At 36.7% G+C, this 22,468-nt stretch overlaps 1 protein-coding gene across 1 annotated transcript; it reads right to left on the reverse strand.

Annotated features, from left to right (window-relative positions):
* Positions 1–21,499, reverse strand: UFL1 (UFM1 specific ligase 1). Its single transcript, XM_066179529.1, has 19 exons — positions 21,402–21,499; positions 20,578–20,723; positions 19,643–19,671; positions 18,797–18,894; positions 17,989–18,103; positions 17,615–17,745; positions 16,904–16,962; positions 13,483–13,629; positions 12,209–12,384; positions 11,342–11,521; positions 10,903–11,023; positions 8,484–8,606; positions 6,668–6,788; positions 5,625–5,788; positions 4,411–4,541; positions 4,189–4,269; positions 3,354–3,439; positions 2,746–2,926; positions 1–2,062 (listed from the first exon to the last, which is right to left on the reverse strand). Exons 1-19 carry the CDS (start codon positions 21,476–21,478, stop codon positions 1,850–1,852), a joined length of 2,379 nt encoding a protein of 792 aa, XP_066035626.1. The 5' UTR covers positions 21,479–21,499; the 3' UTR covers positions 1–1,849.
* Positions 21,500–22,468: the final 969 nt, after the last annotated feature.

The following is a 22,468-nucleotide window of genomic DNA, read 5'->3' on the forward strand; positions in this document are numbered from 1 at the left end:
TGGTGAAGTCAACAGAATGCTCTTCAAATACTTCATCATTTAATGTTATTAAAATAATTTCTTATTTCCATACAGAATTTCATATGGCATGTTATTTACAAAAGAGCTCAATGTCATATAAAATAGTTTACATTCATTACAGGAACTTAATAATTATTCTGCCTAAATAACATGAAATCAAACCTATTCCCTGTATACAAACTATTTCTTAAACAAAGTTCAACAAACTGAATATTTTCCATCTTTTATTCCTCACTGACTTTTACTGTCAGCTTTTATAACCTCCTGCCAAGGTAAGAGAAACAACTACCTTTGCCTTACAATTACAAACTGTTCTTATGGCTGATAAAAGATCAGCATTGGCATGAACATTACTGCCTTTTAAATATGTGTAAAATTCTATTGTTTACATCACCAAAATCACCTTAACATTTGCTACTCTATTACTAGGGTTCCATACCTGGCCTCTTCAACTTTCAGTTGTTGCAATTTGAGGCTTGGATATGTTTATGATCAAGCTCACAGACTATGTGAATTGTTGGAAAACAGAAAAATTTGAATGGAGAAGAATTTGCACAGAATTTGCCCTCTTAGAGCATCAATTTTGGCAAGGATGGGTGAATAACATTTTTAGTGAAAAGAACGTTTTTCATCTCTTATTACTCAACCGTGATGTTATACAAACACGCCGAAATTACATACATGGAATCAATGGGTATTACTGAAGTAATAGAACCTAGATATTTCCGATTTGAAAATTATCTTCTCTTAAAAATAAATTAGAAGTATATTTGCCATACAAGAATGATGGCAGTAATAGTGACAGAACTGAATTTTTCACATTTTTTGCACTTTCCTGAAGACATAAACTACTATTCATGTAAAAAAAAAGGCTGGCAAAAAACTTGAGGGAAGGAGTATTTCTGCCTATGAAGTTTACGTAGAAAGATCATGAACTAAATTATTTTCAAGAAATTCATGATAAAAAGAACAAGACAGAACACAAGTTCTCTCAAGAGCTGACAGAATGCAAACAAATGCTTCTATCTGGTATGGGAACTGGACTAAGTACTCAACAAGTCTGCTAAATGAACACGTGGCATGTACAATATGGCAAGTGTAACAGGATTTATCTGCTTCCAAAATGCCACCGCAAAAGAGTGTTACCTCCTCTGAATGCCAAGTTTTAAACAAACAGCTATTTCAGACATTAGCAGAATACATCAGTAGTATGAGTGTTTTGATAATAATAACAACTTTCAGTACAGTTTGAAACTCCCATTAGTAGTGGGTCACTTCCCTTAAGTTTATCAATCAATCAATATCCACTTGTACTCAAAGTGTTTACTGTTGCAGTCCAGTGAACAGAAACTGGAAGCATCCACTAATGATACCAGAGTAAAGATGGCATTCCCTGGTGTGCTACTAGGTATCAGAGTATGTTTCAAAACCAGTACTTGAAATTAAGGTAGACAGGCTTATAGACACTTATATGCAATCTTTATCTCATTACAGATTCAAATCAGAGAAGTAAAACTATCAGCCCGTGTGCGTACGGAACAAAACAGACTGTTATTTGAAGAGTCATTTTTTGAGGTCTCACATGAGGATGCCAAATAAAACCCACTGGTTTTGTACCCAAAGCGTCCACAATTGTGTTCTGCCACACCTACACTGATGTATGTTAGAAGTACCCTGTAGAAGTAACAAAAGTCCATTTGCTACCATCATCCAGCAACTGTGTTCCCTGGCTGTGATTTGCAAACTACTAGAGGCCAAATTTAAAGTCTGTCAAGCATTTTCTGTTGTCCCTCTTTTACAGCATAAAAGAATGTGCTGAATAACAGTTTTATTCCTCTGTTCCAGAAAATTTCCTAGGTCTGAGGACAAGATCTTTGATAGAGGTAGTGATTTCCTGGAGCTCTTTTCGAATGCTTTCTGCTTCTTCCTCCTCTTCCATGTTATCCTTTGTGTCACTGTCTTCATGTTCAGTTTTCTTTCCCTGGCTGGTCAATTGTTTCACCACTAATCCTTGGTATTTGACTATCAGCGAATGCTGATCCTGAGGGCAAAAAATGAGAACAAACCCAGGGGATGTCAATGTTACAGAAGGTAGAAAGACCTATAATTAAAGATCTAATTTTTTAGAAAGCATTCTCCCATTCTTGGGCAAAGAGAGTTAGTGATACAGAAATATATTTCTAAAAAAGTATTTGACAACCTAAATTCTGAGAGACATTCAAAGATGCAGAAAACTGAAAAGTGCATCCATGCTGCAAGAACAGGACAATTAACCACTGAAGCATGAAAGCAACGCTGTTAGTAAACATCACACACCAGTTTTGGCTGTATAAAATACAGAATTTCAGTGTATTTGCTCTTGAAGAGGTACATCTTTCTTCAAAACTGGATTAGAAAAGGTTAAAAAGCAACCATGCTCTAGCTCAGAGGAAAGATGTAAAAACATTCTGTTGCAAGAAATATAAAATCCTCCAAGACAGAGCTGTCTCTATGGTTAAGTCAAAGGACTAATAACAGATTGATTTTTAATTTTCTAAAAAAAAAATTGATGACCGATCCCTGAAAAGATAGGTTGGCAATGCAGTACAGATCAGAGGAGTTGTATATTCTGTACATAAAGTAATGTTTAAACATGAAACCCAATGGTGACAGGTTTATGCAGCAACAACAGTGTAAGGCACAGCTTTATTGTACTGTCATAGAAAAAAAACTAGGAAAGAATACCTCTGGGATCTTGCCACTTAGGAAATTAATGATCTGTGGTACTGATCTTCCTGGTGCATGAAGCATGCAGTGAGTTGAAAACTGAAATAGCAATACTGATGTCAGGTGCAGAACAAGAGCTGGATCTTCTGTGACTTTGAGCTGTTCAATCAGAGCTTGTCTATGCTGAAACAGGACCTGCCTAAGGAACAAGAACATATTAAACAAAAATATGGTTCTCTGATTCTATCGTATAGTAGTTGAACACAGATGCTAAAACTTATTTCACATCAATTAATTTTCATTTTTTCCTCTGACCATTTATTTATGTGGAATTCCAAAATATTAATCTAAGAAAACCTATCACCGGCACAGCTCAGATTTTGAAAGATCCCTAGGGAATTTTATACACTATACAGTAGAAAGTAGTGAGCCAAAAAAATTAGTTAAACGTGAATTCTCTTCCTTCTCCCATGGATTTAGAACTGCTTGACTTTCTATTTTTTGGTTAAGCAGTTTGTAAAGAACAACTGCCTCTTACACATTGAGTATCACTGCTCCCATACTAACCATTCAGCATTTGTGCAGAAATATAGCCACACTTCATAGAATAAATAAAATTAAGGTACCTTTCCTTCTTTTTGTCTCCTTTTTTCACCATAATACCACAAATATCCACGGCAGAATCAAGGCACGAAAGAAAATCTTCTATACTCTATTAAAAATAATATAAATATTTAATCTGTGTTTGCAGATTATAAAAAAGTTTAACTACTGTTCACAATTAATCACAAAAAAGATGACTGTGAATACACTTCATATAAACTATAAAAAAAAGAGAAAGTTACATGTATTTAGTAGAAATTACCTTTGCTCATCTTACAACAGTTCATATACTTAAATACTAAGCCAAACGGTAATTCATTAGTCTTGGAAATAAAATTAAAAATGAATATATGTTCTAGAATTATTTACAGATATATTTTTTATTAAGAAACACCTCAGTATGGCCTTTTGCATAAAAGAATTAATAAATAATTCCTTGTGCCTACACTGCCACAATCTGAACATTTGGCATTTTCTTTAAATATCTGTAATTTTACTATTTAAGAAATACATAGGAGAACAAGCAAGAACTTTGGGAACAAAATACAAGAAACATCACTTTACACTGGAGATTCTTGCTCAGTTTTCACTCTTGTTACCTGCCCATGAAAGGCACATAGGATTCCACATGGCAGCAAGGAGCCAAAGGTGACTATCAATATCAAAATGTAAGATCACCTTTTCTTCTCTGAAAATGCACAGATAAGAAAACGCACTTTCTCTCACTGCCTTACACAAATACAAAAGATTATTTCGCCTTCAACCTTCACAGCAGTGGTTACATACTACTCTATGTGTGTCAGCTATTTTTTTGCATTGTATTAGCAAAACACAAAATCTGAACTTGGTTAACTTTACCTTGCCATTCAGAGAAGTATGCAGTTTAGTTAAAGGACCTTTGGTATCTTCTGGCAGTTTACCTAAAATCTTGATTCTGCCCTGTATGGGACAAGAATGGAAATAATCTGTAATATTAATCATCTGTTTAGATGCAGGCATATTTCAAGTGAAGCAATTACTTACTGAATAAACATCACTGATCTACTTGAGACTTTTAGAAAGGAACTTTTCATTCTGTACCTCACTTGTGATTGTAGAGTAATTTTCTGTTGTCATCATTGACTCAGATGCCAGGAAGTTGAAAACCAGATTTGTAATGTCTGTACACAGAGTCTTCAACAGGTGTTTGGCAAGGTTAGCCTGAGTATCATCTGTTAAAAGAAATAAGTGATTAAAGTAACTTACTATAGTTATAGTATAGATTCCTCTGATGTTATCACAGCGCCTTCCCTAATTGTGAACTCCATCAACCATGAGTAGTATGAGGACGTTATCTGGATACAGGAAGGTAAAATCCCTCATGTGACATTCTTATGGAACATTGCTCAGTGAAAAATGTGAGCTTTCAGGTCTGTAAGAACATTTTAATGCATTTCTAGTATTTCAAAGATGTACCTGTATAAGCAGTAAACTCGTCCCTGTACAATCCTCCTGAACCACTGCTACTGATCAAGTCAAGAGTATGCAAAGGAAAATTCTGTAGGACAAGCAGTTAAATAGAAGAACAGCCACGTGACTTTAAAACTGAAATACTGGAATTTGGAAAGAGGCTACAGAATACCTGTCCAAGAACAAAGGCTAATGGGAATTAATTCCATATATTCCAAAATACAGAAATATCAGGTTATTTTACTAGTGTTTCCTTCTGCTAGAAGATTTCCACAGGGAAAATTCTACAAGAAGGCTGAATATAGCAGAGAATCTTGGAAATGTCTACAGTATTTTCCTAAGGCTAACTTTTCTGTGACACCTTACAGAGTAACCCCCTGCAAAACGAATCTGACAGACTATCCCCAAACAGCAGCTACTTTCAGTATCAAACCTATGAGATTTCAGCTTTTTAGAATCAGGTGGTATTCAATTTTTTAATTAGTAGAACAGCTGACAGAATAAAGTGAGCTTATTAATCTTTCCTTTTTTTTTTTTTTTTTTCCACCTAGACAGTGAAAAATTGGAAATAATGGAAACACTTGGGAAGGAAAGACAAGAAAACAGTTATCTTGACATAGGATAGGATATGGATATGAAATAAAGAGAACGTATTTCAATTACCATGCAAAGCAATGCACTTCAGCATAAAGGCAGTGTTAGGCATACTAAACATATCTCTAGTGTTTTCTTTTAAGGTTTTCCTTTTTAAACTTTTGCTCCTGTCTGACCTTTAATGTAGATTCTTGAATAAATTTAACATTCTTGAAGGAGCATATTAATTTTTCAAAGCATGTATTTTGTACCTGTGAAGTGCTTTACTCCCTTTTCAAATAACCGAATGTTGTTGTACAAGTTTGAGAATTCCTCCTGCAAGTCCTTCATAGCCTGTCTTCTGTTGGCTCCAGAGGAAGATGCTGAAGATGTAAAAACGGAACGCACAACTTCCTGGTAAGTTTTTGTCAAAGGTCTTAGAACAGGAAAGAAGAAAGGGGAAAATGTTCAGCAAAGCATGAAACTCCACAAGGTTTTACCAAATATATCAGCAGTACAGAAAACGACCTCATTTCGTAGTAAATGACAGGGACATGAATGTTACAGAATGGTGAGATAAACAAAAAGCAAATTATGAAAATCAGAAAAAATACTCTATGAGGAAATTAAAATATACTTAATGGCAGATGTTCTGAAGTTATAGTATGGCATGTAAATATATGCCAAGGTTTTAACTCTTAACTCCTCAAAGGAAACAGGGTGAAAGATAAAAGGATTTCCAGAAGCAATGCTATTCACAAACTTTCAGGGGTCTCTGGAAAAATTTCTAAAGATGCAGTTACTACAGCACTCCAAGTTTATTCAAGCTTGGCCATCACAGTCTTATCTTACGTTCCTTTTGCTCTGAACATACATATTCACATCCTCTCTCGTATAGAACACCTTATAAGAAAAGCTATTCATCTTTGCAGAGGTCAGTTTGCTGACATAACTTACTACTCAGTTCTCATAGGTACCAGTGGAGACACAGATACCAGGAAACAACATAAACCAAAGGCAGTCCAGAGGATGGGACAGGTGAAACCCCAACATGGATCAGTATAAGGGGGTTGAAATACACCCATGAAGCTGAAAATGAGCTCATAGGACCATGTACTGCTGAGTAGAAGCACATTACTGTGTCAGCACAGCTATCTAATACATAAGACGTGTAATATGGAGTTGTACAGAAAAAGAATATTGTGGTTCATGTCTATCAACAAAGCACTCTTTCCTATGCAAGAAAACAGAGAAGTGTAGATTCATCTGAAGTGAATCACAAATTTTCTAACTCCAGCTGAATTATTGACATTACCTTCTCAGATGTTCAGCAATTTCTGTGATAAGCTCTTCAGGGCAATCCTGCATGCGGGTCCTTAAAACATCCTCAATTTCCTCTTGTGACATGAAAGGGAACTCCAGCTTCTTATTCCTGCCTGTAGTGGCCATAAACAACACTCACTGAGAAAAAATTCCATTTAGCACTGCTGCAATTACTCTGTGGCATGAGACACTGGAAAGCTTCAAAGTCCAAACACCATAGAAGAAATGCATTATCAAGAATGGAAAAAATGGAACGATTATACATGACAGTTCAATTTTACACATATGAAAAACTGACAAAATTTCTCTTTTGATCACTTAAAAGTTTCCATAAAAGACATGTGAAGTAGTGTATGAGGATATGCATTTTTGGTGAAACTTTTTTCAGTCTGCCTGGCCCATTAGTTTAGAAACCGTAATTTCACCAAGACCAAATAGAATTTAAAGTGCCAAAACTGATTAGTGTGTTTTTACTTGAAGGATTTCACAAGACTGTTTTTAATTTTTTTTTAAACTCCATTTAGTAAGGTACACAATCAAGTAACACAGTGTCCTAAACTTGAGGTTACAGTATAAAATTTGAAACATGATAAATTAAACCAGACAAGGTGTTCCAGTAATAAAAGCAACTTTTATGCATACAATTTAGTGCATCTGTATTTCAGTTTTGCACAAAACATGAACTCTTCCCTGTAGAATTGGGTGCTGTAGAATTTTTACATACAAGAATGAGATCAGAATGATGACACCAGAGATCCAGATGCACCTTAAAACATGGTTATTGTGCACATAACTGTGGCAATCAGTGGTTTTCCTTGTTGTTCCACAGTAGTAATGAACACACAGGGCTTATAAACAAGTGAAAAGGGAGGTTAAACCAGGTTTTAAAAAGGATCTTTTTCACATTTTAATGGCTTCATCTGGGTTTACCTTGAGATTGGGGTTCAAGCTATTTATTATAATACAGCAATAAAAGCATCAATAAGGGCAAAATAGTAAGCCTACACCAAAACCCAAAAGTGACTGAACATTGTTTACTCAGTAACCGAGTAGTCCTGAAAAACAATTCCATTTATATATGAACCACAGTACTCCGTGAGAGCAGTATCAAACAAAATTACTACACTATATTTCACACTTCAAATATCATGTTTAAAAGTATTTTTTCAGTCAGTACTGAAAGTCTGGACAATACATATAAAATGGAAGCACAAATTTCTGGTTCTCCATCGAACAAAAGGAAGAATACGATTGCTTCATCTACAACCACCGTTTGCTATAAATCTAACAATGTTGGCTTTTACTTAGCAAGCCATTCATGCTCCTTCTTGTAACAGTGAAGGAAGAGAAATAGTCACCAATAAGGAGTGATATTAAAACTATCGAAACATTAGTTTGGACTGTGTATTTTATTCCTATGAAGAAAAAAACTGTTTGATTACTATGATTTGTTAATATAGGCCATTCATTTATCATACACTATGCAGCAGGTGTTACAAAATCAAGCGTAACATTCACCCCCAAATCTACAGCATTTGCTACGTAAAAGAATATAAAATGACATTTCCTTGACTTAAATTTGTTTTTTAAAGACTAAGTTATACTTTTCAGTGAACATGTAATGTCCATTTCATTTAAATAGCAACATCAGATCCAATGATACAATTTGAACTACATACTATTTTCATCTTGGCCTTTTAGCTGACCTTATCTAAACAGTGAGGGAAAAAGACATGTAGAAAAAAAACAGGTAGTAAAACCATGTTGAAAAGATATGAATAGATCGTGCCCAAAATAAAATGACAAACCTGTGGCAGTCCCTTGCGACTCCTCATCACTGTCAGCATCCTTCCTTCCTTTCTTCTTGGTTTTCTTAATCCTTATCTCTCTGGCATTCCCACCACCTCCTCCTCTCACGCTTCCACTGCCCTCTGGTGGGGAATCACTTGCTTAGTACACAGGAAAGTTGTAGCACTTAAAGTTTACAATACCACGGTAATTTACCTGTATTACTTATTAATGCTGGATTGAAAAACCACAACCTGATTCTAAACACAACCTAGAACACATATTTCAGAATCTTAGGGCCATAAGTTTCATTCTTAAGAAAAAAAAGCAACTGAGGCAAAGCTTTGTTTAAGCTGATGCCATTAACACACAAAACCACTAAGATCAAATGAATATACAAAGAAAAAAAAAACAGTGTCCTTCTTCAGCTAAAAACAGATGAGTTTCTAGAGTCCATAATGCAATGGAGGATCTTCTGTCAGCTGAAAATAGCATCTTAGTAAGCATTTAGCATTTTTATTCAATTATGCTAAATAACTAAGTTTGTAAAAAATGTTGTAGATAATGTAACTTTGTTAATTTTCAGAGAAAGAATCCTACACTAAATGCATTTTTCCAAAATATTATTGGAAGCACACATTCAATTAGCTAGAGCACTCAATCTTTTTCGACTTTTCCTAGAAGACTATAGAGCAATGGGATGTTCCACATAACAAATTATTTTGTTCAGAAGTCCTGCAATCAATGTATGCATCTGCAGACAGAATCTCAATTTTCTATGTAGTCCCTCTCCACAAGGCAAGCTATTCTGCTCTTTGCTCCATTTTTCACAGCCTCTTCTGTTTTTTTTTCACTTTGAAGAAATTTAAACTCCGTGGTGTCATACACTATGCCCTGAGAAAGTAGGTGTTTTTTTCATTTAAATATGGTCCAAGGTTTCAAGCAACTACATTATACAACTACTACTGTTTAAGCAAAGGAAACACAAAGACAAGATGCTATTACCTAAAAAGCTAACTGCATCTGTTACACGCCATAGATGGATTTTGAATCTTCACTTTGAAGGAACAGCCAAAACAAACTTTAGTGCTTTTTGCAAGCTTATTTGAAATGTGACTGCATTACAGTAATTACATTACATAAAACTGCTATGTTGGGGTGTTTTTAAGTAATGCACATAACAGTCCATAAGAAAACACTTCAGGGTACTGCTTGCTGACGGTGCAGCATGTTACCTGTGGGTATGAATTTGTCTAGACACGTAGAACAGGCTCAGTAGAGTCTCACTCTTCAGAGGGCTGGAAACCGAAGTCATTCTATTATGACAGTTCAATTGAAGTCCCAAGCTTCTCTACCTTAGCTGTGGTCCAGAAAAAACTGCCATCTCTTGTGACCAGAATAAGTTTAATTTCCATGTCAACTCAGCTTTTCTTTTAAGAGTAGAGTGCTCTGTTTTTCAGATGAGTATATTCAATCAAGCCAGATGCAGCAGTGCTCTAATTCTCTTACTTTCAGTAGCACAGTAACACTCTCTGCGAGTTCAACATAGATTGCTCAGCTGTGTTGTAGCACCACACGAGCCACATAAAATTTTTGGGATTCACACTCCTCAGACTGAATACTGTTTTAAAACCAAAAAGATTTCAAAGATTCAAACCCACATTTTTATTCTTCCTTCAACTGAAATCTATTCCAAACAGTCACCACACAAACGGAGTAAGGTTTGGGATTAATTTAATCCAGAATATACCTCAAAGTAAACTGTCTTAATCTCCAAGTAACTGTTACATGTGCGAACAACAGAAAATTCTATGGCACGGTTTTCTCAGAAAAGATGACGAGTATTCTTCAAAAAAACCCTCCAAAAATTCATTCTCAATTTAGGCAAAGTTTTTTTGGAATTAATATCTCAAGACAAATAATAAGAATCATATTAATTTTCCTGGATCCCTGAAAAATGGAGATTAAAATTGTATCTACACTGTATAATAAAACATGGCACAGAAGTCCCTGACCTAATACTGGTTTTATTCAGTCTTATATGATCGCATTGTATAAAATAAGAATTGAACACAGGATTCCTTGCTTCTAAAAACACTTACCTTGTGTTCAACTAACTCAAGAGACCTTTATAGTACTTCCCCTACATTTCTAAGTCTGAAACCAGCTTTCATGAGCATAACAGAGATGTACCCACATTCACATTATAATGGTAAACGGTTGGATTATTTCCTGAATATCTTAAGCAACAGACTGGAAGCATTTAATGGACTACAAAATATACTGACTTTATATTTGACTATTTCAAAGATAAAACAAGTCTGTCTTGGGTTTTGTTTTTTTTTTTTTTTTTTTTTTTTTTTTTTTTTTTTTTTTTTTTGTTTGTTTGTTTGTTTTTTTTTGTTTGTTTTTTGTTTAAGCTGAATATTGATGTTTTACCTGTTGCTTTTTTTCTTCTTTCATCCTTTCTGTCTTTTTTACTGGTGTATGAGTTCTCTAAAGAAGAAGCCTGTTTTAAATCTTCTTCAGTGATTAAGTTAACAGGGTTGTTTTTAATTTCCTAAAATGAAGAACATGCACATCATAGCAAAAAGATACACAGAGCAATGGAAGAAACATTTAAGCCATTTGGCCATTTTAAAGTACACTAATCAAGCATCATGTTTTTCAAGTGCAACACAGGAGACTGGGATTCCTGAGTGCACCAGAACATAAATTACACCCATTAAATAACGAAATTTTGTTAATTAGTTTTGCTTCCTCTCTAGTTGTATTTCAGATGAGATGTACAGAAATTTTAAGTGACTAGAAAGCCCCATGAGCTTTACTCCAACACTCCAGGTGCACTGCATCTTGACCAATAAAAAACCTACTGTACCTTTTCTGCTTTCTGCTGCATCAGATCAGAAAAAAGGTTAGCACAGCTGCTTAGAAATTTCTCACTGACTGCAATGGTGTCATTGAAGACTAAACCTGAAGAGCTTTTGTTTAAAGATCTCATCACTTGCTGGAGCAAAATCCCAACATCTTCTTCTGACAATGAGCTGGGCAGAAGAGTCTAGAGTAAAGAAAATTAAAATACAATAGCCTTGTAAGTGGATATAGAGAACAGGCACAGGCCATTTGACACCTGCTAACTATTCAGAAAGCATTTCACTTTTCAAATTAAGCTAGTAATTTAAGGTTACACACTATTTAAATCTTCTAACATGGCAAATCCATATTGCTCTAGAAATATATGTTACCTCTGGGCAAATGCATAGCAGCTTCTTCAAAATGAAGCTCAACAGCTACAGAGCAACAACAAACACAGAACAACTGCAGGACTTAAGAGCAACAAAGGAAGTGCTGTAAAGCCTAAAATTAGGACTTAGCCAGGATAAAGTGGCTAAGACCCCTCTGTTCACCAAAAGTGTTAAGTATTTAGTTTAGACATTTTCTCAAAAAAAAAAAAAAAAGCTCAACAGAAATATATTGCTCTCTAGCAGAGTACTTTTGCACTAGTTTTGAAATGAAAGTTAGTCTTACATATGTATAAACTGATTGCCAGAATGTCCTTCCCATTTTGGTTCAGATCAAATCAAAGGCAAATAATGCCCTTTCACATGTCAGTTTAATTAAACAGAATTTTCTTCTTTCACAACACAGAATTTCATTACGCATATGTGTAGTTTCAGTAAAGTATCATTTGACACAAAAAAAAGAAAAAAGAAATCCAACAGCAACAACTGAAAAGTTTGCTTACTGCTACATCTATCCAGTTTCCAGAGCTGACGGCTTCCTCCACTGAGGCTTCAACTTGATCCACAATCTCTTGACCAACACAAGCTGCTCTCAGAAATAAGAGTTGTGTGGACTTGTATCTTTTTTTAATGTAGCCTGTTGGGTCAGGGATGCCAAGTCTATACAATGCATCGAACTCTGTAAAATAGTTAGATGCCTGTTAAAATTTAGTTCTCTCATACACATACAAGATCTTATGGGATGACTTTATTTTGAAAGCAGGCAATGAAGAATTACACGTATTTTTTATTCATGTAAATGCAGCCTTGAAGCTAATGCTGACCTAAAACTTAGCTCAGTACAAGCTACATCTAAATGTTGTTAACAGAAGTGGGCAGATTAAATCATGGATGTGACTTTGATCTGAGTTTAGAAAATTGGATTTTTTGGATTCTTATACCATTAAGTTTATATTTGCAGTCACGTCTTTCCAAAGGATTCTAATATAGCACAAACAGTATTTACAATACACACAGTGTCCAAGTGTTTTGTCTTCAATTCTTTAGCAGTTTATCCTTAAGATGTGGGGAAAACACTCGAAGACTGAGAGATACTTCATTAGTCAAGCAGTATTATAGAAACACTTAATACTATCATTGTGAGTTATGGTGAACCTTTTCAATCTGCAAGAACAACTGCTACTTAGGACCTGACCCTCTGGGACCATAAGGGAACATTCCTCTCTTTACTCAGATCCACATTTTCCCACATCTCGTGGTGTTTCAGAACACCATCATCCAGCATCACTCAGCTTGAAGTTAGATAGAATTGTCCGGATTCAAATCAGGACACTATTACTACTCTCCAGTTCTACAAATATTATTTTGGAAAAAAAATCTTCCAGACCACTGCATGTTTGGACTATTAGCAGCCAAAGTTTGGTTGTAGTCTGGACACCCGGCCTGAAACTCCAGCCACAATGATCGGAAAAATCTGCAATAAGCAAGCTAGTCAATGTCTTCAGAGCAGTAATAAAAACAGCATTTGAAATTGTTTGTGAGAAATAGTTACTGTTTAGCAGTATGGTCCCCTCCACTGAAATACAGTTCACTGTGAAAAAGGAACACACATCATTATGAGCAAGATGGTCTTTTAACAAAGGAGTATCAGCCACTGCATTGATTTCCACTTCTCCCTGTGAGGCTTCACTCTAAGCACTAGCTATATTAAGGTACCTACAATTACCTACACTAGTTTTAGAAGCCTATTTTATCTGTAAGAGTATAGATTAATTACCTAAGTAACCATTCTGCTTGAAAAAGGAATCCACCCATTTGTTCTGTGTTCTGGAATAGATGTCTGGAACAAACACAGCCTTATCCTGTCTCCCGCCAACCACGGTGCCTTTTAAACGACCAGCATTAACAAGCTCTTCTAGCAAAGCTACAAGAGGAAAACAAATGAGGAGACGTTTCCTAAGTTAGTATATCCATTAATCAAAAGATTGTAATTATTTTCCCTGGTTTGTCTCTTCTTTCTTTCCACCAATTAGTTTGTGCTTGTTCTAGTGAAACACTGCCAAGCTCTATCAATTATTTTTAACATTTATGAGAATTTCTTCACAAAAGCTCTGGAAATCAGACAGTGTTTCCAAAGAGTGAGCCACAATGGCAGGATCAAAACGTTTTTTTACTGAACATATACGTGGGCAGTTTTAGCTTTTAATTTAAAAAATGCAGACACAGAAGAATCTTTCCCTGGCCAGAAGAGTAAAATATACCAGTATTTAATTAATAATTTCTCTTTGAATTCAGTGCTTGCATGTTAACCAAAATGAAAAAAAAAAAAAAAAAAAGAGATCTGAACACAGAAAACTACATGAAAAGTCATTACCTAAACTGCATGAAACAGTTGCCAATAATAACCTCTTGAGAACACATAAACACTGTGACAAAGAACATATTGGTAACTGGTGGTACCAAAGTACTAAGCACTTCTCAACGCTAAATAAGATTTTTTCCAACTATTTAAGTTGCTTAGGAGTATCTGATTTGCCTCCTATGTTTTGCTTCTGCCTTTTTGTAATACAAGAGATATATTTTAAAAAATCAGTTACATCAACTGCTAACTCTGCTAATTTCCAGAGCTTTGCCAGGTGGCTTTTCTTACACTCAGTTTATGTTTATTTCTATTTCATTAAAAGACAAGTTTTGCTCTGGAACAAAACATTAAATGGTATCACATGGCAAGGCTTCTTTCTCATTAAATAGAAGCAGCATTCAACACTACAACATGCTTGGTACAGCACACAGAAGTTTAGCTCACTTATGCAGGAAAGTTTACCTGTAAGCCCTGTTCCAGAAGAAACAATGCATAGTAAATCACAAGAGTTTTTGTCAGATATGCCCATAGTGTAGATGAGCTTCTATAAGCTTGCAGCTATTGAACACAACTGTCACTAGCAAAGCTGAACAATACTTACACTGAAAAAATGTAGCACAAAGAGAAACTGATTTAAACAAGATACAGCTTTATGCAATTTAAGACAAGAGCCAGAAATCATGTTCTGCCATGGTTCAATTACATCGAATAAAATGGAACTTATAAGACCAATTCTGGAAATAAAATTAGTTTTTTATACTTCCTAATATTTTAGTTGCCCTAGAAAATAAGAGTCAATGTGCCAATTCCACTTAAGCAATTGTCAGAAAATACAGACTGGTTCTCTGTTTGCAATTTCAACTTTTTTTCATTCAAAGTTTTTAGAAAAAAAAATTAAGACTTCCTAGAGCTCCACAAAATTGTTTTAAAAACCTATTAATGAACCAGAGTCTTTAGGGAAAGAAGATGTCAGAACAAAAGAAGTGAAATGAAGATATCAATTAAATTCTGTATTTTATCAAGTGCCAGTTCTGAAACTCCAGGGCAGAGGAGATGCTCTCAGAGATTTCAAGGACCACTGCTACAACTATGTCTAGACAGTATTTTGATTCAAAACAATGGGATCCCTGAAGAACTACCATAAATTCTCATTTGTTTTTAAAGGTGACCAAGTAGTTTGTAGTGTGCCATCAGGTCTCTGTCGAAGTCCAACAAAAATGCTGTGTCCCTCTATGTCAGTCCTACATCAGTAACATAATGCTCAGAAATGAATAGTATCTGTGATTTCATTATGCTTTGCAATTAGTTTTTTAACCTGAAGAGTTTCTCGTTTCTAAAACTACTTTTTATTGTAACTTTATGAGAGCTTAAGATGAATAGCAGCACATCTCCGTGAAAGAACCAAAGAATAATATTTATCCTGTTTAAACCCAAGTATTGATTAAATAATTAGCTGCTTGTAAATGATTAAAATATTACATTAAACTTAAATTTTTATTCTGGAAGACACAGAAAACTGACAAAGACCATTTTTAAACACATTGCTAAGAGCAACAGACATAAAAAGCTAAGAAGTAACTTCATTAGAAAGTATTTTTCAAGTTTACAACATTTGTGAAATTGAAATGATATCTCAGCAAATGGGCACAATAAAATCTGGCAGTGAATAAAAAGCCCTTTGAAACTTGGAAACTGCAGAGGTAATGAAAGACAGTAAGAAAAAATAAAAAGATTAATGAATTCACTAAAAAAACCCCATGGAAGTACTAGAAGTATGTATTGTGATGATCACACCAGAACTTCAATCCACATTAACATTGCATATCATATCAAAGCATGATGATGTACTTGAAGGACTTATCTGAAACAGACTGTAACCAAATACTGAAATTTGCTGGGTATTGAGACATTATTTTAATGTAATTTCACAGATTTTCCCTTTAATCTATGAAAACCTGGATGGCACTTAAAAGAAAAAAAGGTGGAAATTTTAAATTGATCATGTGAAAGTAGAGCATTTATATGATTTTATTTAAGGATTTTAATTTTTAATGAATAAGCTTGTGGTAGAGAATAACAGGATAAGCAGAGAGATGCTACAGCAGAGCTAAAGTGAGCAATGCCCTGAAGGCAAAAAAGACCCAATCAAGAGAAGCATTAAGGGATAGAAGAAGAGATAGAAAACCATTAAAGGATTTTAGAAGACCAGCAGCACTTGGTCAGCCAGCATAGAAGACTAATGATGCTTGAAGCAGCATTTTTGAGAGATGGGAGAGGGCACACAAAGTGACAAACAAGTAGAGCCTAAAGATTTCAGCAGCTGAATAGGGAATGTTTATGCATTTCTATTTAGAAAAGGAACTGCAGAAAATAAAAGCAAACAGTTTAAGGATTTATCTCTCAGTATATAAAGTCATTTAACGAAGAGTATAACAAAAGCTTAGCCTCCATTATCCCAGAAAAAAGGCAGTAAATAAAATCCTGAGCAATTAATACCATTTGGCTACAAAAAGTCTGTCCCCTTTCGTATGCTTCACTGATAAAACGCCAGTAGCTAAGGGCAAATAATGAAAGTGATGAATAAATAAGTACTGTACTTCTTCCATCATTCTGCCCCCAGAGGCATCTTGTCAATGTTTTCATTGCTTTGGATACAGAGAACATCCCTTTAGTTATGGACAGCACAAAGCGTTTAATATTTTCTACTAAGGGGAAACATATTGTTCTGTATTTCAGAACTAAGGCTATATACTAAAAAGCTTCTTTCAAAGCACACTTTTAATAATGAAGAATAGATTTTCTACCAAGCACACAAAATATTTTGAATGAAACTCACAGTAAAGTAAATGTTCTTGAAATCCATACCGAGTGATCAAGTTACTTATAGGTGTAGGCCTTGGGAAAAAAAAGAAAAACAAAACAATATAAATTAATGATATGAAACTGATGTGGAGTCTCCAGAAATAAAAGAGGTTACTATAGATGAACAGAACTACGTAGTATCTTAGCCTCAGTGTACTACACTGCTGTTTAAAATAGCTTACAGGGTTTGAATTCTGAATAACTGTGAAGTGATAACACAAACGCAATCATAATTATTGTAAGGAAATTTCTGCTTTGTTAAGTTTTTCTCTTCCTAAAAAGTGACACAAAAATTTATTCATTTATTAAGAAAAACTTATTTATAATCACATGTAGCAACCACATCAATATGTAACCGACTATGGAGTAGTGGAGTGACAAGAGAATAGATATTCTACAAAGTAACAAAAGAACTATAGATTAACATTGTCTTCAGCCAAAACGCTAAAGTGTGTTGCATAGTGTATATTGTTATACTTCCTTTTTTTTTTTCAAAGGAGAGTCCCCATTTCTAACAAGTGAGTCTAACAAAACTGAGAATTGTTCCCAGGAACTGAACTGATAGATTAGAGGAATCTATCCATAGGTCTTTTTTTTCTTTTCTTTTTCAATCACAAGTGAATCTGGCCCATAAAGGCCTAAGGCAAAAATATTTTAATATGTGGTTGCAGGCATTGCAATTTACCGAGTAATCGCAGTGAAGAGACCACGAATGCGTGCTCGATGGCGGGACACAAAGGCCTCTGTAAAAATCACCCCTCGGTTTTCCTGGTCCAGTTGTCCATGAATAATTCTGCCCAATCGCCTGGATAATGCCTGTAAGTAGAAGAATTGAGCTTTTCTAAGCATGCCTTCTTCCACCAGATATATGGGTATCTAATGACAGAAAACTTTGCAGAAAACAGAATTATTGTTTGCAGCTGCACCATGAAAACTAAGATTTAACTTTAGTATTAATTTTGTACAAAACGGTGACTTAAAGCCATGGATATTGCACAGATAAAGAAAGAAGGTGGTCACAACCAGTTCTGTATTTGCCAGGTTGGTGGCTTTCATCACCTGTATCAGGAAATCTCCTGGAAGGTCGTATGCCTTGCAGAGTTCCGATATTGTCACCTGGCCAGTTTCCTGTAGTTTATCATTTATTTCTTCTGCTAATTGATCCAGATAACTCCTTTTGTAAAAACAAGAAAAGACAACACATTAAGTGTGACATTCAAAGTCAACCTCAAGATTATATACTGAATAACTGACCTCTTTTAATATACCTCTTTCTGTTACATCTTTGCAAAAATAAACTGAAAGTTATTTTAAATGAATAAAGAAGAACAGTGTAAATGAAAATGTGTGTTTTAAAAGGCCTGCTAAGCAAGTAGCTAGTACTAAGAGGGGGTTTATATACTTGTACGAAAATTTCAAGCAAGAGAAAGAGGAAAACATTATATCAATGAAAACTGGAAAACAGCTTTAGTAAGTAAGACATGTCTTAACTACTTCAAGAGAGCCAGCAACTTCAGATTCTTTGACAAGAACAGATCCTGAAGCTCAGTCAATAAAAAGGACAACGCCATAAAAGTATTACTTTAGTGGAAGCCATGATATAACTCGCTCAAACATCTTAGGCTTGTGAGGTGAAACAAGAGGTAGAAGGTTTGTCAGTATCTGAGGCAGACAGCAAAGCCAGAGAGCAAATGAGATCTGGCTGCTGTACACAAAGACACTGGGTAAGAAATGAAGCCTCTTAAACGCAGGACACTGAACACAAATGTTCAGCAGAAGCAACAAAGATTGGACATTATTTTTAGTCTGTGTTTATTAAAAAATAAATACAGTATGAATGATACATATTGCTCCTCAAGGTACTCACTCATTTATAAGCTGTCCCAAGACAAGCTGAATACCTTTTTCAGATTTAACAATGTCATTAGCTCTGTTTTCAATGTGCAGAAGATCCACATTTATTACCTAAAAAAAAAAACCTCTTATCAGAACTTTAAATTGAAAATCATTCTCAAACATTGAGGTATTAGTTACACATTCCTGTATTTTGAGGAAAGCTGCTTTTATTTTGTTATACTATTGCATATAAACACACTTAATCTGAGTTTTGGAATAAAGCAGCAATGCTTTAGGGGAAAAAAACCTCTCTTTGCAACTGTTACAAGGTTAAAAGAAACCCATATACTAAAAAAATACCAGAAAGCAGTAAGAGAAAACAGGAAACTGGCTTTCAGAAAGGTTTTCTGTTTCCAAGTAATTTTGCTCAAGCCTGAAGGAAAAATTAGCCACAGAGGAAGACTACTCAAGGACAAAGATTAGTGGAGACAAGAGAATAATGAAGGAAGAGGGAAGATTCACAGAGGCATGCAACGTTAATTATGCATGCTCCTGCAGCTTTAAATTTAAATGGATAACATATTTGTTTCCTGTCTGCCCTCCTTAGTTTACAAAGAAAGAGTTCCTAAACAAAAACTGTATATATCAGTAGTGATTTCAGAAGTCCTAGATTATCACTAAGCAGAGAGGCTTCAATAAAGGAATAAATGGACAGATTAAGTAATCTGCAGTACCCTGACATGAGCCACCAGCTCTCCATAAAATTTGGTCTGTTTAAAACAAATAACTTAGCTGGAGTATAACTAATGAACTCCATATTCACACTATACATGGCAAAGAAAATAAACAAGTATGCGGTTTTTATTACTCAAGTTACCTGTTGTAAGTCGACAATGTTAACTCGACCTTCAAGAAAAGTTAAAACACAGTTTTAGTACATGAGACATATTTGAACAGATTCAGAATATAGTACAGCTCATTGTGCACAGAATATTTAATTACTTTTTCTGTAGACCAATTAAACTAGCCCACGAGTAGCCAGAGATTGTAAAAACTTTCCACCTTTGCATGATGCTACTAACAAAAAATCCAGCAAATTTTAATTCAGCCCAAGATGTCCTGCCGGTATGATACAAAAAGGCAAAACACAAACTGAGGTAAACCTGTGGTAACAGTGGGAAAATGGCTAATCTGTATCGAAGATGGTTTATCTGTATATTCCATAATCTTCTCTATTATGGAATAATGAGAAGTTAATTTTTCTGAATGTATGACGCTGTGAAATTCACCCTTTAGTATAACTCAAAGTACAATACACTGCCTGCTCATTAAAATCATCAACAAAAAGCTGTCTGAACAGTACTTGCTTCCTTATATATCTAAATCACATCTTCCAATACAGGTGGCTTTTCACACTGGCAAAATAAAAGACCTGTCAATGATAATTTACAAATATTATTATTACTAATGGTGCGAAAGGAGAATGACTTTGAAATTCCAAGACAACGTCAAACATCTTGTGCAGGTACTAAACTATATTAAAATGCCAAATTTCCTTTAAAAGGATTTTTAATACAACTTTTATGTCAGAAATTCCACATGGGTGAAAATAAACCAAACAACGTATCTTGGTAAGCTTAGCTAAAAGCTTGACACACATCTGAAGTGAAAATAAAAGAGCAGTAGGTGAATTAACGTGTAGATGAAGCAAACTGACTTCTTCTGAAAGATTAAGAAAACTTTCAAATTCTTTCTGTAGCCCTCAAAACTTAACTTTCAAATCCAAAGGAAGAAGGAAAATGCCACACTTACCACCACAAACCTGAAGCTCATCGCGGATCTCCTTACTAATCTGTGCTGGAGTGACATACTCCTTTCCATCAAGTGTGTGCACCACTTCCAGCTGCTTCTCAGCGATCAGCTTTGTGACAATTTCTATACAGTTCCGTTCTGACAATCTATCAAAAGCAGAAGGAGTTAGCAGTTACTCTAAGGAAGTACTTGCTAAAATTACCTTTAAATTGACGTTTCAAACATACTAAACACACGGAGCACAATGAAGATTGCTCGCAGTTTTTCGCAAACATACTTTTTCAGACAAAGAAATTAGTTTCTGTATCCTGCTTATCACCCACCAAATCACCCATATGGCTTCACTGAGGCGGGTCATCTCTCTAAAACTTTTACTCTCCTCCTCAACAGCTATCAGCCCTGTCAGCTGTGAGAATGCACAGCTGGTCAATTTAGGAACGCCTGTAATTAAAGAATTCGCGTCTATGATACTTCTGTGCGCTTTTCCCCCTTACTTGTGCACGTTTCGGACTCATTTCGCTTTAACAAAAACAAGTTCTGGGCAACGACCTCAACTGGTCAAGCAGCCCGAAGGGAGAAACCGAGCAGTGGAGCCGTGACGATTTTGAGCAACGCGAATTTAGCTGTGACTACACACTCAGTCGCTTCCGCGGGCCCGCCCGTGCTCTGGGGTCCCAGCAGGGCCCGCGGGGCTCCCAGCAGTGACACAGGGAAGGCAGCGGGGCCGTGCCTGCCTGGGCCCCGCGGGGTGCCCGGACCGGGGGCCGCGGGGGAAGGGGCGCAGCAGACGGGCTCGGCGGAGGTACCGGCGCCACCGAGCTCACCTGTGGGCCACCTCGGCGAACTGCGCCCGCTGGAAATCGGCCGCCAGCTGCCGGATCTCATCCCAGGCCGCCGCCATCGCGCCGCGACACGTCAGCCCCGGCCGGGCGGCGGTGGGCAGCGAGCGGGGCCGGCCTCCGCCCGCAGCGCCGCCCCGCGGCACGGAGGCGCCCCTGCGCGGGCTCGGTCATTGGAAACAGACTGAAAAAGAGCTCACCGCGGACTGAGGAGCAAAAAGCGATTTCCGCAGTCGGGGCTGGCTTCAGCAGCTAGATCCCTGCGGGGCGGGCACGGGAGCAGCTCTCCTGTGCTGCTCGCGGTCGGGCCTGGGCCTGGGCTGTGAGCCCAGCTTTCAGCGTGAGCCGCGCTAGGAGCCGCCACTACCGAAACCTGAAATGAAATTTAGACCACGAGTTGGGTATGGGGTCAATAGTGTCGCCACTGAACGGGACCGCTGTTACGCAGCGAGGGGCGAGCTGAATTGATTTAGCTGTCAGGCCAGAGGTGAGCTCCACGGACCTAAAGGCCCTTTGGGCGCTCATCTGGAGCTGACCCGCCTGTGGCAAAGGCAGAGAGCGCTGCGCAGGGAGCGCTCCCGGCCCGGGGCGAGCAGAGGGAGCCTGCACCTGCCGGGCTCGGCACCCACCTCCCGGCCGGGGCAGCAGCGGGACACTGCGAGCTGCTGCCGAGGCTCTGTCCTTGTCCTCCCAGAGTTCTTGCTGCTTTCTGCATAGCCGCTGTTCTCACTGACCCTGACAGCCGCTCCGTGACTCTGCCTTCCAAGAGTCACAGGAAAATGTCAGGATTGGTGTCGTGCTGGGTGCAGTTTAAATTTGCAAAAACTTTGCAACTGGCATAGTAAGTTGTAACAGCATTTATAGTGGGACAAGTATATGGCTTCAGTTTTACTGGTCGTTCTCTTTGAGATAAAAAAAAAAAAAAAAATTAGGGGGAGGATTCATTTTGCTTGTGCATCTGACGTTTGCTGTTGAGGTCTGGTCTTGGAGCCTTTGCAGGCAGCGACACAGGCTCCTGAAAGAGCCCCTCTTCCTAAAATATGGATCTAAAC

This window comes from Chamaea fasciata, unplaced genomic scaffold, assembly GCF_029207755.1.
Source record: "Chamaea fasciata isolate MVZ Bird 193981 ecotype frontalis unplaced genomic scaffold, bChaFas1.0.hap1 SCAF_3, whole genome shotgun sequence".
Lineage (NCBI taxonomy): Eukaryota > Metazoa > Chordata > Aves > Passeriformes > Sylviidae > Chamaea > Chamaea fasciata.